At 42.8% G+C, this 15,199-nt stretch overlaps 1 protein-coding gene across 1 annotated transcript in view; it reads left to right on the top strand.

Annotated features, from left to right (window-relative positions):
• Window positions 1–14,920, top strand: part of LOC102080070 (dapper homolog 1) — a 30,566-nt gene extending 15,646 nt beyond the window's left edge. Inside the window, exons 2-3 of the mRNA XM_005464686.4 lie at window positions 3,934–4,060; window positions 11,830–14,920. Of these exons, the coding sequence (XP_005464743.1) occupies window positions 3,934–4,060; window positions 11,830–13,433 (1,731 nt within the window). The 3' untranslated portion in view covers window positions 13,434–14,920. The remainder of the gene's footprint in view (window positions 1–3,933; window positions 4,061–11,829) is intronic.
• The last annotated feature ends 279 nt before the right edge of the window (window positions 14,921–15,199 follow it).

The raw sequence follows: 15,199 nt of genomic DNA, 5'->3' as shown, positions 1-15,199 counted from the left end.
TACATGAACAAACTGGTGTCTGTTAGATACCTACAACATGCTCTAATCTCTGTAATTAAATATTATGGTCAGCAGTAGGGCTGTGCGATATGACCAAAATCTCATATCCCGATATTAAGACATCTATCGTCGATATAACGATATAAATTACAAAAATGTAACATTTCCTGTAAATTCTGTGAATCTCGGGCATCTCGACTTGCGTGAAGTGTTTCCAGCTGGGCGTTGTGTACCTGGAGTCGAGTGTTTTAACCGATGCATGGAACTATACATTTTTAGACGTAAGTTGTAACGGCCGCCGTTTTCTTTGTGAGTATTTATTACACAGCGTGCTGCGGAGAAAAGTCTGTTCTAACGTTTGAGTCTAAGGTTTATTTTTTAGCACCTGGCGGCTCTTTTTTGCTTCTCATCCGTTAATACTCTGCATCTTTCACGTGACTCGTTTTATTTTGAAAAGCCTCAACAGGATCTTGAGCTTTATTGTGAAAGGTTTATGTGGAAAATAAACAAGCGGACACGCCGTGGTTTTACCGTCATTGTTGCTAACGAAAACGCATAAAAAACAAGCGCTTGTCCGTCCGTAGTGTGGTTATATTAAATATAAGATAAAGAGAGAACTTTAAGAAATTAATATAGCCACTACAGTGACCATCAAAATGATGAAAAAATATTGCCGTAAACAGTTTATTTTGCGACACCACGAAACAAACGATAGCGTAAAATGAAACGATAGACGTTTTTCTATCGTCATCCGATATATATCGTTATATCGAACAGCCCTAGTCAGCAGTTAAGTGGCTGAGAAGGTTCCTTCCCCCCTTCTCTTAGCTTGAGTCTTTGTGACTGGACAACAGATCTCAGTGACTTTTAAGGAATATAAGGAGTAGAGATGGCACGATACCACTTTTTTATGTCCGATACCGATACCGATATCATAAATTTGGATATCTGCCGATACCGATATGAATCCGATATAGTGTGTTTTTTAATCAATAAAACTGTTTTTTTAATATCTTGCTGCATTTTGTATAAGTTCATACTCAAGTTTAAATAAACAACAACACTAAAGCTATTCTGTTATACCTGTATGTAAAAAATACACTGCACCCAAAATATTTCATAGTTCAGCAACACTGATCAATCTAATAAACTTAAACCTACTCCATCCTCCCTATTCTGGTATTTTAAAGAGTACTTAGCAGAAATATTAAGCAACCTAACTAATAGGGTTGCAAACTCCCAGCAAAAAAAAATAGGGAACCACCCCCCACCCTCCGCCTCATGATGCTTAATCGATGTAATCAACTTTAATTTGATGCAGGGTGAAAAAAATGCACAGAAATCAATTATTTTTCAAGAATAATTAAATAGATTCAACATCTTTCTTCTACAGAATTGAAGAATTCACAGACGGTACCTTCCCAAAGGAAAAAGTACTATAGCTTACTAGGGTATATTAGACTTAACAGTTACTATATACAGTAATGGACTTCTATACATTTTACATCAGATTAAAACTTTGGGTGTAAGATTCAGATAATTATTTATTAAAAGCTAGATATTTTAAATGAGAATAAGAAAGAAAAGTATGTCTTTGTGCCCCCTTTTCCCTGTTCATGCCCTATCGGCCCCCCTGGCTAAACTTTGCTAGATCCGCCCCTGCACAGTTACCAGCCGTCAGCTGCGTAGAAAAGGATCCTGGTGTAGAAAGTAATATTAAATACATTCTAACAACAGCTTATCAAGCTTAAACGTGCTGCTGTTGTTCAGCTGCTGGTTTCCTCTTTCTGGTGCTAAGTGGGCCAAAAACAAAGAAGAGAGACGGACTCGCGACAGAAAAGCCGATCAGCTGATCATTAATCAGTTTCACGATTGAAGTAGCAGCAGGAAGGTGAGGGAGAGAGAGGCAGTCGCTCCATATATCGGTTGTTAAGCTTTACGTGGGAATGCTTTACAAACATTCAGAGATGAACTTACACACTTGCTTTACTTCTCTCTGGGATAACTTCCTCGGAGATGAAATGCTGGTTTGGTAGCGAGGCTACAAATACACACAGCCGCTCTATCACGTGACGCATACTGCTGCAACGTGCTATGGTTATGAGCAGAGTTACGCCGTGTCGCAAGTTTTGTGAGGTGTTTTTTTGATATTTAATGGATCGGATTACATTTTTTATTTCTCGCCGATATCCGATCCAGTAATTTAGGTCAGTATCGGACCGATACCGATACGTAATATCGGATCGGTCCATCTCTAATAAGGAGTTAATTTGTTTACTTCAGCAGATCTTGCTGATCTCTTAAGGGATTTAAAAACATATAATAAAATCTTAAAATCAGTCTAAAACCATTCAGAGAGACCAGTAAACGATGAGCAGTGGCATTTTAGAGCATATGAAGGTGTAAAAGAGAAGTGTCATGTCTTCAGTTCTGTTCCTATTAATGTTTAACAGAATTTAAGGTCATCCAGTCTTCAATGTGACTGAGACATTTTCACAATAGTTTTAGTGAAGTGTCATTATTTTCTTTCAGGGGCAGGTAGATTTGGGAATCATCAGCATAACAGTGGAAATAGATGTTCAAGTGCAAGTTACCAAGGCAAGAAATGAGAATCCTGTGGTCAACTATGTCAAACAAAACCAAAAGATGAAAAAAGAATTAAAATAAACAAGTCCCCAGGGTAAGTAGCTAAAGTGACCATTAAAACCTAATCTAAGAACAGATTCTGTGGTGTGAAAATCCTCAAAACAAACTTGCAATATCTCAATAATCCCACAAATGTCTGGTGAGAACAGGAGCTTTATTTGAAATAAGAGGGAGATTAAAGATTGGGTGAAAATTTGAATCTACTGAGATGACTTTTTGTATTCAAAGGACGCACCAATGCTTGTTTAAAATAAGAAATTACCAAACCAGAAACTAGATTTCTGTTTATGATTAACTGAATACAAGGTCTGATTGTGTCCCTCCCTCAATAAACCACCAGAACAATATGGGAAGGACAGTTTTCTTAAGGTAGGGGACACATTCAAATCTGCTAATCACAACAGAGCCGATAACAACAACAGAAGGAGGCAAGATGTTTGCAATAATCCACACAAAAGTGGAGAAATTTACATCCAAAGGACCAGGACGTCCTCCTGAAATGTTGGGGTTTATCACAAAGGTGACAGCCTCAGGTGGTATAAATGCACTGCAAAAATAGGAAAGACTCAATTTACTGCCAGCATTATTATTATTAGGGCCTCTATTTATAGTGAAAGCTAAATTAACTATAAACTTTAGAATTCAAAAATTGCATTTTGCGGCCTACAATGGCATACTGGCTAAATGTTTACTTCCTGTGAATAAACCATGTTTCTTATAACAAGTGAACTGCATGTTCACTTGTTAAGCTATAAGGTACCTGTTTTTGTACATGTCGTTGTTTAATTGTGATAGTAAGCGTTTGTGGGTGTAGCTGTCTGTTAATGTCTAGGTCACTGCTCTGTTTCTACCCACTCTCATCCCGGGAATGACTGGAAAGTATTTTTACATCTGTTCACAGAGTTCTGCAGTTAGGGAGTAGTTGTATGAGATTCCAAGAGATTCCTATAACTTCATTTAAAATTATGTATGTCAACTTCAAAAAATTATTAAATTATTAAATTAACTTATATTATTAATGATTATAGGGTCCCTTGGTTGCATCAAGAAGGGTGTTCAGCATAAAACTAGCAAAGCAAACATGTAGAGCTGCTGTGGCAGCCCAAAGCCATGAATGCCAAAGCCACTGTCACGTTTAATATACACCACGGCGATCAGTAGCCTCTGTATAGGAAGAAAATTTGACATAAAGTGTGAACACAAATAGAAGAACACAGCATTAGAATGAATGTTCAGTCTTTGATTTTTTTTTTTGACAATTTGAATTTCTTTCTGTGTGTATTACAGAGCAGTCTGCAGTTTACTCCCTGGGGTTTAAGTGCATCTTTAGAAGAGCAGGTGGCAGAGCTGAAGGTGGACTGTGAAGTCAAATCATCAGACTCCACTAATCTGGATGCCAGCCAAGTCATTTCAGGTAAAATGAAAGGCTCACAAATGTCTATTATATGATCCAGAACTGGAAACTAAGATTGAAATATACAATAATTTGTGTAAGTTTTAAAATCATATTTATTTACTTTCATTTATTGACAGTTTAGGAGTGAAGAACAGACAGAAAAGAGAGGGAGGGGGAAAGACATGCAGCAAAGGGTCACAGGTCAAATTCAAACTGGAGCTGTTGCTTATGTTCCAATATGGAATTATGTGTACAGTTTTCCATGTGTTTGAATTACTTTGTATTTGTGTGTGGATTACTCACAAAAGCATGCATTTGTGAGTAATTTAGATCATGGGAGCATGAAATTCTATTAATGTCAATCTAGACTTTTCGGACAGCAGCGCCCACACGAAGAAAAAAACTCTACTTTAGCATTAAAGTAATCCAGTAGCAGCTGTCAGCGTTTCCACTGCTACACGGAAAACAATACGTGTTGACAGTTAATTTGGCAAACTTCATTTTCCAAAATGTAAAGAAATATGGTTTCTAACAGAGCTCAATGTTGCTGCCACAAACTGAGGTACACTGGTCCATCAAGTGACCAATCACATCAGTACCCTGCTTCCTTTGGGCTCCGCCCTTCAAACACTCAAAGGTCAGTTTTTTCCAACAAGCATCTCCAAAACTGCAGCTCTTGTGGGATTTTACTAGTGTGCGGGTGTCAGTAACAGTAACAGTGGTGATCCAGCGCCAGTGACAGCCAAGCCTCATTGATTCATGCTGGTTCTGATAGAAAGGTGTCAAAATACACAGTACATCACAGATGTTTGCTGTTTTGGCAGCAACACAGGGACCAACACAATATAATTGGCAGCTGGTCATTAGGTCTAATCTGTGTAAGTACTACAGTTTACTTTTAATGAAGACAGAATGATTTTAGAGGTCTTTGTTTGTTATATGTATGAGACTAGTAGACTCACAACCATGACTGGAAAATAGATGCGAAGAGAATTACTAGTGTGCAAAAGCATAATCAGTAATATCAATAGCATCAGTATAGCTTTTAAATCAGCACCAACAACAACAACTGCAGTTGGAGGTCCAAGGAAAAGACACGTTAATCTCACACCATCCTCTTCAACTAAGCCAAAAACAGATATTGTAGTGGAGATATCAGGAACACACAGCATTGTGCCACTGATTTACTCTTTAGCACTATGGTCACCCTGGTGTGTCGGCCAGAACACCACTGAAGGCCAAATTGTCCCAGAGTACAGAAGAAGCAGCTTGAGGTTTGGTTTGAGGCACGTTATTCTCACGACTCAGTTCCTGTGGCTGTAAACACAGGTGTGCATGTGTGGTTTGTGATTATTCACGCACACATCACATCCCATCGGACCATCCACCTCTTATCTGACACTAAACTGCCCACCTTACTAACTGGATGATGTCACCAGACGGTGGGCTGGCTCAAACTAACAGAAGGTTAAACGTTAAATGAACAGTATATAAACTTACAAACACCTGTATAAGAACTCAAATAGAATTATCCTATGAACTTGGGACCTTTTATACAGATATAGTCTTGTTAAATGAACAAAAAACAACACACACACACACACACACACACACACACACACACACACACACACAGACCCATTAACGACTCAGTTCAGGACTGAACAGGGTCACCATATAACAAAACAAATTGACATCAACAGGTTTGCAGGCGTTTTGGACAAATGGCAGGGTCAGGAAATAATATTTTTCAGAAAAAACTGCCTAATTTCGTCAGTGGAGGTGCAAATGACCGAGTAAAACCCTGAAAAAGTCAAATTTAATTCATAAGGAAAATATATACACATATGTATAAAAAATGACTTTATTTCACAATTTAAACATGTAGTGCAACTCTTAAAATGTGTCCGAAATACTAGTAACTAATAAAAACACACAGGAAGAGCCCATTTTCATATTCATGTTGACCTTCAGAGTGTTTCCCTGGCTGCCATCTTGTAGTGGAGATATCATCTGAATTTCAGGAGCAGGACCACTCCTCCATCGCGCCCCTTCCGGCCTCCTCTCCAATACCTGCTGTTCTCATGCAAATACCCCTTGTCTTCAGACGCCTCGCAAATTCTAAGAGCTTGATTCCTACTCACCCTTCGGCTCATCACCATGGATTCCCCGTCACTCAGCTCATCGGACCAAGACCTAACTCTTTCTCCACCTGATTTTCCGCAGGCAGGCTGGGATCTGCAAACTAATCTTCCTAGTGAAGCCGCCGTGGAGTGCCCGATTACAGCCGGCCCGTCCGGCACGCCTTTCAGCAGCCGTCCTCGGCAGTTCCGCCGTTCGTATTCCCCGGAAGTCCTCTCTCCGCTCCATTCAACAATACAGCGGCTCCGGTCTCTCTCCTTCCCCGCAAAACTACAACCTTCGAACTGCTACTAGAGGACGATCCACTCCCAGTAAAAGTCCTCGGCAGAGCTCCACTCCAGATCGCCCTGAGGCACGTCTCCAGCCCCGCGGAGCTTCCCGGAAACACGGTCCATCTCAGCGTTCAACTCCGAGGTTGCGCCGCTGTTCCCATGCTCTGGTAAGATCTCCCGAAGACTCTTTGCCCACGAAGATCTCTGACTGGACCGTCGCCTGTCTCCAACGAGTTCTGAAAGAGCATCCGTTTTCTGTTTCACCGATCCGATAACAAGGCTGCATTATTCCGTTTCTTCTTAACATCTCAGTGCTCCCGCTCTCATTCACCGAACACAGTTAATCCTCCTCCGGGCACAAACGAAGCTAGCGCCTCCATTCACGACGCTTCCTCACTCCTTTCAGCCTCACCCAGCCAGCCACAGCCGCAGCTCGCCACCACTCCGCATGCTCCCTCCTTAGCTGCTCCTCCCACTCAGTGTGACACTTGGCTGGGTTGCCAGTTCTGCTTTCTCCAATCCCCCCTTAGCAACTCGCCCCAACAAACCCTCTCGGCACCGAGTTGCCAGGCCCTCAGCCACATATTCCTCCATTGCTAAACTCTGCCGCTAACCTCGGCACCGGGATGCTAGGTTCCCAGCCTCTTATTCCTCCTCTGTTAAACACAGCAGCTAATCTTGGCACCGGGTTGCCAGGTCCCCTCACCTTTGCTCCTTCCCATCATGTTTCAGCTAACATTCCTACAACCAGCCGTTTGACCGTTCATCCCTCCAACCCAGCAGCCTTTCCTCCTCCCATCGGTGAAGTTCAGAGCTGCACCTGGCCTAGCCTTTTAGCCCAGGGTCCATTTTTTCAAGCTAACACTGTCTAGTTTTTGCTGGCCTCGGCAATTCCTCCTCCCAACCCACCGGCTCCAAAGCCTTCTCCTGTATCCACTAACCATCGCCAACAAATCATCGCTGGTAAATACGTAGATTTGGCTGAGCTCATTCTCCCTCCTCTCACGCAGCCTGATCTTCCCAGGGTGATTGATGGCCATGACGGTTCTATCATCATACGTGGTGCAGCCCCTTCACGGGCAAAAGAGCTCACTCCGCTCGAGTTTGCTCTTGCTTTCTCGTTATACAGAGACGTCCTCTGCACCGCCTCCCCCCCCCGAAGACAAGAGTTCGACTCCTATCTGACTATTATTCTCGATCTCGTGTTGCAATTCGGCGGCACTGGCTTCTATCAGTACCACATCCAGTTTGCTTCTCAGGCAGCTGTTTGCCTTCAGCGGTTTAACCAAGACACCTTCTGGGGCAGTCTCGACCAGGAACTCTACTGCCGCGTCTGCGCCACTCGTTCTTCTCTCTCCTGCAAGTCAAGGTTCAGACAAGCGGGGTAGACCCATCATGCAACTCGGAGGCCGCACCATTTGCAATAACTTCAACGACTCCGGCTGTTCCATGTTTCAATGCCACTATCTTCACTGCTGCTCCTTTTGCGGCAACGGCCATTCCCACCCCGCATGCCCCCACAACCCCACCAAGCCATGACTACCTATGTCAGCTTCCACACCCATCCACATTCCGGCACTAAAAGACGCCTTAAAAAATCACCCTAACCCAAACTTCGTCAACTTCCTAGTGAAGGGTTTTTCAGAAGGCTTCCACCCAGGGATCGTCGCCCAGCCATCGGTTTCTTGCGCTTGCAAAAACCTGCAGTCAGCACTCAAAGACCCAGAAACCGTTGACAGCCTGCTCGACAAGGAAGTCAGGGAGGGTTTCATGATCGGACCCTTCCCCAAACCTCCCTTCCCCCTCTTTCGCATCAACCCTCTGGGCATAGCCACCAGAAAAAATTCAGACAAAAAGCGCATCATCATCGATCTTTCTGCTCCCCACGGCAGTCAGATTCCAAGCATAAATAGCCTCATCCCCAGTGATGACTACTATCTCAAATACCCACCTTCTGCTGGCTTTGGGGGCTACTACGGCGGAAGGTGGTTCTCTTCAGCTTGGCCTCCTCCGTAAATATATCCACGATCGGTTCCTGCCTTCGTCAGCCATTTACAAAATCTACTATCTGCGGTAGTCATCGCAGCCTTACTGTGTGGCCACGAATGGTCAAAAAGATGCATCCTTATTCGGTCCGACAACCTCGCCGTAGTCGACATAATCAACAAAAGCCGAAGCAATTCCCCATCCATCATGCCCTTCATGCGGCGGCTCACATGGCAATCAGTCAACCACCAGCTCCTAATCAGAGCAGAACACATTCCAGGACATTTCAATTCCATTGCTGACTCCCTGCCTCGTCTCTCCCTCCAGACATTCAGAGCCTTGGCGCCCCACGCATAGGCAGCTCCAACCCCAGTTCCTCCATTTTCAGCCACGACGTTCGAGATCTAAACCCTATCATCGCAGAACTCATCAGCATCTCCCAAGAAGCGATTATAAATATTCTTGCAGCAAGCACATTGTCCTCCTATTGGACCGCTTGGAACACATTCCGTTCATTCCATCATAACTTCAACCTGCCCGTCATTCGACGTCGCAACAGTTTCAAGCTTCATAACTAATGCCTTCCGGTTTCTGAGCATAAAAATTCCCACCATAAAGACATACCTCAGCAGCATCAATTTCTTTGCCAAACTTCGCCATGCCCAACCATTACGTGGTACCAGATATCATTACTCATCAAAGGTCTCCAGCGTCAGTCACCTGCCACGACCCTACACCGCTTACCCCTAACTTCAGATCGCCTACATCGCTGCATCTCTACCCTCCGGCTGAAGTATAGCAACTACTTCCTGGCACGCACACTCGAAGCCATGTTCCTGCTCGCCTTCTTCGGCTTCTTACTTTGTTCCGAATTCACCTCCTCATCTTCGAAATCCTCTTCGAAATCCTCTTCGAAAAACTCTTCACCCGTGCTTGAGCGACATCCAACCAGTCTCTGAAGACTGCCTCATTTTCTCCCTCAAACGAAGTAAAACCAATCAATTGGGCGGCCCCACGCCTATATACTACTTCAAAATAAACTCACCTTTAAGTCCCTTCAAATCACTAACCCATTACCTCCACCTCAGAAAATCTCAGCACGCCTTAACTTCAGATCCACTGTTCATCACCGAATCTGGCCACGTCCTGACCGGGTCATGGTTCCTCTCACACTTTCGCCAAGTGCTCTTGTCTTCTGGGATTCCTCCAAATCTCTTCTCTGGCCATTCCTTTTGCATTGGTGCTGCGACTTCTGCCTCCCACAAAGGAATCCCCGACCACTTAATCAAGCTCCTGGGTCGATGGTCATCACAAGCCTACCAGTTATACATTCGCAACAATCTCCAAGACCTCCGTAATGCCCAGTCTTCACTCCTGTAGGGAATGCCTTCTTGGGGGAACTGCCCGGCCCGAGACCCGTCGCCAGTCCCCTTCGATGCCTCCCCAAACCGCAGCACCATTTCACACGTCCTCATCCCTCATCGCCCATTGTTACCAAGGATGTGGTCCCAGCTAGTGAAGTGAAGATATCATCTGAATTTCAGGAGCGGGACCACTCCTCCTTCACGCCCCCTCCATCCTCAGGCTATAAAAGCCCCCTTCTCCAATACCTGCTGTTCTCATTTTCATGCCCCACCCTTCCCCTCCCCCCATTTTTCCCTCTTCTCCTCTCTTCCTTTCCTTCATTCATTTCTCATTAGTACATGGGGATCTGCCCGGCCCGAGAGCCGTCGCCAGTCCCCTTCAAGGCCTTCCCCAAACCGCAGCACCATTTCACACTTCCTCATCCCTCATCGCCCATCGTTACCAAGGATGTGGTCCCAGCTAATGAAACATCCTTTGCTTCCCACTGCACTGTATGAGCCAGTAAACACTAATTATCGCTTTGAACTGATGCATAATACAACCTAAATTATTTCAGCCATCTTGGGTGCCACTGTCAGAAGAAATGGACGATATGGTAAATGATCATTTGACACACCTCAGCTTTATACAGGTGATTTCACTCCATTTTAGTCTTTAAGATTAACAAAAATTAGAAGAAAGATTTGTAGTAAACAAAAATTGACAAATTTTAGAATTACATATGCCACATTCATTGTGTTTGGGTTTTTTGTTTGTTGTTTCAGTACAGTGCAGTGGAACAAGCAAAACTGATCAAATCTAAACGGTCGTACAGGTCAGCTACAGTTAGCTGGATCATACTTATATTCATAGTGCTTACAGAAAGCTAGCATACATTCACTTCATTTACTTGATAAAGATAAGCCACAGGGATGTGCTGTCATGCTGTGTTCTCCTATGCAGGGGCACAATTACAGAGCATACATTTACCATACATTAATCTACAGTATAATTGATAAATGTATGTGTTGGTGTGTATGATGAGCTATCCACAGGATGAGCTATCCACAGAAAGCATTTTTTAAAAAACGACCAGGCTTGTGAAGTTGAACAGCAGTAGTTGTTCAGGTTTTTATTTATGGATTTGTAAAATCGATTTACATACATTCAGATTGTTTTGTATTTGTCATCGGACCAAAGCACAAGTTTGCAAGTATTCAAAATGACTCACAAATCATTGCAAACATTTGTAAATCTTAGCTTGTGTTTGTGGATCATATCATACACATTTGTCAGCCCTTTCAGACAAGTTTGACTCCATAGTTGTGAAGAAATTTATTCCCAGAAACTGATGGACTGTTGTTAAAAGGAGAACACGGCCCTGTCCCATTTGGCGAGTGTTGCTGCCATCAACTTCAAAATGACCACATTTTTTCACGTTAAACATCTTCTCTATAGATTTATAATATTCTGTTTTTAATTTACATTTGACATACATGCCAGCTTTTCTTAGAACTGTAATTGTATCATATTTTCAAAAGCAGTTCAGTTTCACATCTATAACATAGAGCGACAGACAGTTTTATCGGTTTTCTAATAATTCCGCTCTTGTGGAAAGGTGCCTTTTTCAAGTTACTGCACATAAAAGGTTTCATATCCTAGGTCTAACCCTAGCCTGTCTTGACACCTGAAAATTTAGCTTATGGCTGTAAAATAAAGACAAAACATTGGTGTAGACATGTTTAATGGTTATCACACTGATGTTTTTAAAAAAAAAAAAAATCCTTGCAGTTTAAGCACATGGAAGAGTCTAGGCATATTATTCCTCTAATAAGGTTAATAGATTATTGAGTGAAAACTACTGTATTGTTTGTGTATCTATACCACATATATATGGTTTCAATTATAAGTGTCACACTGGTCCATAGTTTTTCCTTTTTATCTGCAATGGTCAAGATTCATAATTCCAGATAAATGTTCATTAAAGTGAGAACTGACATCAGAATGATCATATGTATTGCCTCTGCTTTTTATTTTTGTTAGGGAAGGCCCGTGTAGCCAAGCAAAATGGATCTTCTGAAATGAATTGCCACCCCGTGACCCCATGTTCCCTCTCAGCCCCTGAGGGGAGTGGTGAGAAAGAGACAAAAAAACCATATATGTCCACCCTGACAAGACATGCCATCGTTACCGGTGCTGTAGGGAAATTGAAAGAAGTTGACCCCAGTCTGTATGATTATCAACAAACCCAAAAGGTTGAGACTTACATATTTGGAGTGATTCAACGACGAACTCTACCCACACGGCCCTCAAAGCCTCGTACGAGCCTGGCACATGATGCCCGAGTTGTTAATGTGGTAAGGCAGAGTAGTTTGTGCCAAAAGGATGAGCAACATTTACCAAAACAGGAGTCTTCTCAAGAGATCATTGCACCCTCCCAGTGGTCAGAAGGAATTGCTTCAGAGGCTGGCCATAACCTAGATCAGGAGCAATACCTTAGGATAGGGCCTACTGAAGATCCACCACTCCCATATCATCTCCAGCAAAAGGGGCTTTATACCAAACCCAGGCAAGCCTCCATGATGCTGCTTGACTATCCAGCTTGTAAAGATGTCCAACCAGACTCCAGCACTACTGAGCCTGACTTATCCCAACATCTCCCCAAGTACCAGTCCCCTCCAGCAGCAGCAGCAAAGTCTACTCAACCATCTTCTCCCGAAGATCATCTGGTCAGTGCAGAGTATATTCCAGGTCAGCCTTGTCGGACCTCCAACCGAGCTTATGCACATCACCACACCAACCACCACAAAGGTCCTGGGGTGTCCAAATCCAACCGATGTACATATTCTCCAGAAAGACTCTATCATCAGGAGCAGCAACCCACGGCTTTTCATATCCAACCCCCAAGGTACAGAGGAGGCCCAAAGAAATGTCGATCAAATGAAGACAGAAGTGGTGGCAGCAGAAAGCCAGGGAAGAAGGCGTGCAGGTCTCAGTCAGAGAATAGCTTACAAAGGTTTCCAGAGCGCAAGTTTAATACAGTCGAGAGGGATGGTAGTGGAAATGGGAATGCTGGAAGGGGAAGCCGCGGTAATCAACCCAGAAGCAAAAAGCAGCAACAAAGTAGCGGTAGCTACAGGCGCTCGCTGTCCACTTTGGAGCTCAGCCAAGATGAAGCTGATCAGCCACCTGTGACAATACCTGTGCAAAGCTCTTCAACATCCAACCAAAACTGCTGTCTTAGGCGCACACGTAAACCCCGTCCTACACACACATCATATGCTTACCCCACAACCTCGTACCATTTCCACCATCATCAGCACATGGAGTTTCAGTTGGAAAGGGACCAAGCGCAACTGTGTCAGGCCACCGATGACTATTCTCACGCAGGTCAGGTAGAGTCTGAGTCGAGCATGAGTGAGGCTGACTCTCCAGATTCCAGCTCTTTGTCCAGTGATTCAGATGAAAGTGGTGGTCTGGTTTGGCCACAGCAATTACCCCCAAGACTTTCCCTCCCATCAACACTTGCTCCATCTGGAGCACCTCTGCAGCCTAAGGCTTTTGTCAAGATAAAGGCCTCACATGCACTTAAAAAGAAGATCTTGCGCTTCCGTACTGGTTCACTGAAAGTAATGACCACTGTATGAAGTGAAACAAATGCCAAAGTGAAGTAACATGAGATGCAGTCCTTGAGTTTATGTACAGTGATGACATATTACATGGAAATGCTAATGAACTGATTTTGGACATGAATGGGTTTTAGTCTCAACAAGCAATGAAGGAAATGGCTGTCACTCTATGCATCTATGCATCTCCAATCTCTGTTTCAAAAGTAAGATGTATAAATGACATTTTCCATGATAGTAGAAGTCTTAAGTAGATGACTCACGCTAAAAAACTCCTTGTCTTTGGTCAGATAAGTCCTGAAACACTGTCACGCATGCACATGTATATCATATTCCAAACCATGTATGTCTTCATTTGAATTAGTGTGACACAAATTAAAATGATAAAGGGCCTAATGTGAGACCAAGATTTTTGTTTGGGACTTGGTTGTATAAATCACAACATTATAGACTGTGTCTGTAGTGTTGTGAAATTCACTTCACAACACTACTCATCTTAAGGCACAACATACCAACAAGGTTTCACTAGAAACCAAGTTTCAAAGGTTTTGGTGAGCTCGCTGTCTGAATGTGCCTACTTTTACTCACCCAAAATGGTGCTGTGTGTAAATCAAAGACACGTGTGAGCAGAGCTTAAGTACATTAATATTAATTTGTTTTATTTAATATATTTGCATTGTTTAGTATGTCGTATCTCACACAGTGCCCTCAGGTAAAAGTTATATATTCTCAAGTACAAAAAAATGAAACAGTACAGTAAAACCTGTGCATGCATTGAACCATTAAAACTACAAGACTGAAAGATATTCCAGATAAGGTGACGATAACTGGAACCTCCTTATGGACAGGTCTTACTTATCTTATAGTTCAGTTTCACTGGAGCAAAAACAGGAAAAGTGCTTGCAGCTGGGAAAAAAATCGTCCTTTTTTTACTTATTAATTTTTTACAGTTGGAGAACGACTGTAAGCAGTTGCAGTGAAAAGCTAGACCCCCAGAGGTTACACCAACAACCCCCTCAATGTCTGGATGACCGGTGGGTTGTTTCAGATCTGTTAGCTTCTAGCTGGACTCTGAAAGTAAGTCATTCATTTCTGGGTATGTAGATGAGCACAGGCTATTAGAACGACTGCAGCATTTAAATAAAGTCATTGCCAATCGTATTTAAATGTATTTTGCAAATAACTTGAACCCAGTTCAGTCACAGAGAGATGGCAGACTAATAGTAGACCAGTAACTCTGTCTTTATTGCCTGTTTATCATTTTACACATTTACAAAAATTTTTAACATTAAGTTCTATTGCTATTTTCAATCACTGTGTGACTCTGATGTCTCTGATATCTAGGGTTCAATATTCTCTTTCGAGTGTGTAATGTCAACTTTACAAAATTAAGGATGCAATAAGTTGGACAAGGGATTTTTAAAAAGCAGATTATTTGAAATCAATCACCATAAAAATGAAATAATAAATGCTTCTATTGTGACAATGACTCGGCACACACACAGGCAGCTGCAGGGTGAGTGTCCATTTATTCACAATGTTTACAATACCACAGCGCTAAGCAGACTCTCATGTCTCCAGTCCCAGCAGGCTACTCAAACGGGGAGATTGCTCAGACAATCAATCCCTGCTGTCCTGGAAAACTGAGCTTTCTGGTAACGTTAAATCAAACCGTGCTCTTTTCCCAAACTTAGCCAAATAACTTTGGTGCCTATGAGTAACCAAAAAGGGGTCAGCTGCTCTCTTCAAAGCAATTTTGTGATCAAGACAGCAATAAAGTAAAAAAG

Source organism: Oreochromis niloticus, linkage group LG10 (genome assembly GCF_001858045.2).
Source record: "Oreochromis niloticus isolate F11D_XX linkage group LG10, O_niloticus_UMD_NMBU, whole genome shotgun sequence".
In the NCBI taxonomy this organism is placed as follows: domain Eukaryota; kingdom Metazoa; phylum Chordata; class Actinopteri; order Cichliformes; family Cichlidae; genus Oreochromis; species Oreochromis niloticus.
The sequence above is the reverse complement of the archived record's forward strand: the minus strand, read 5'-3'. Positions and strand labels throughout refer to the sequence as shown.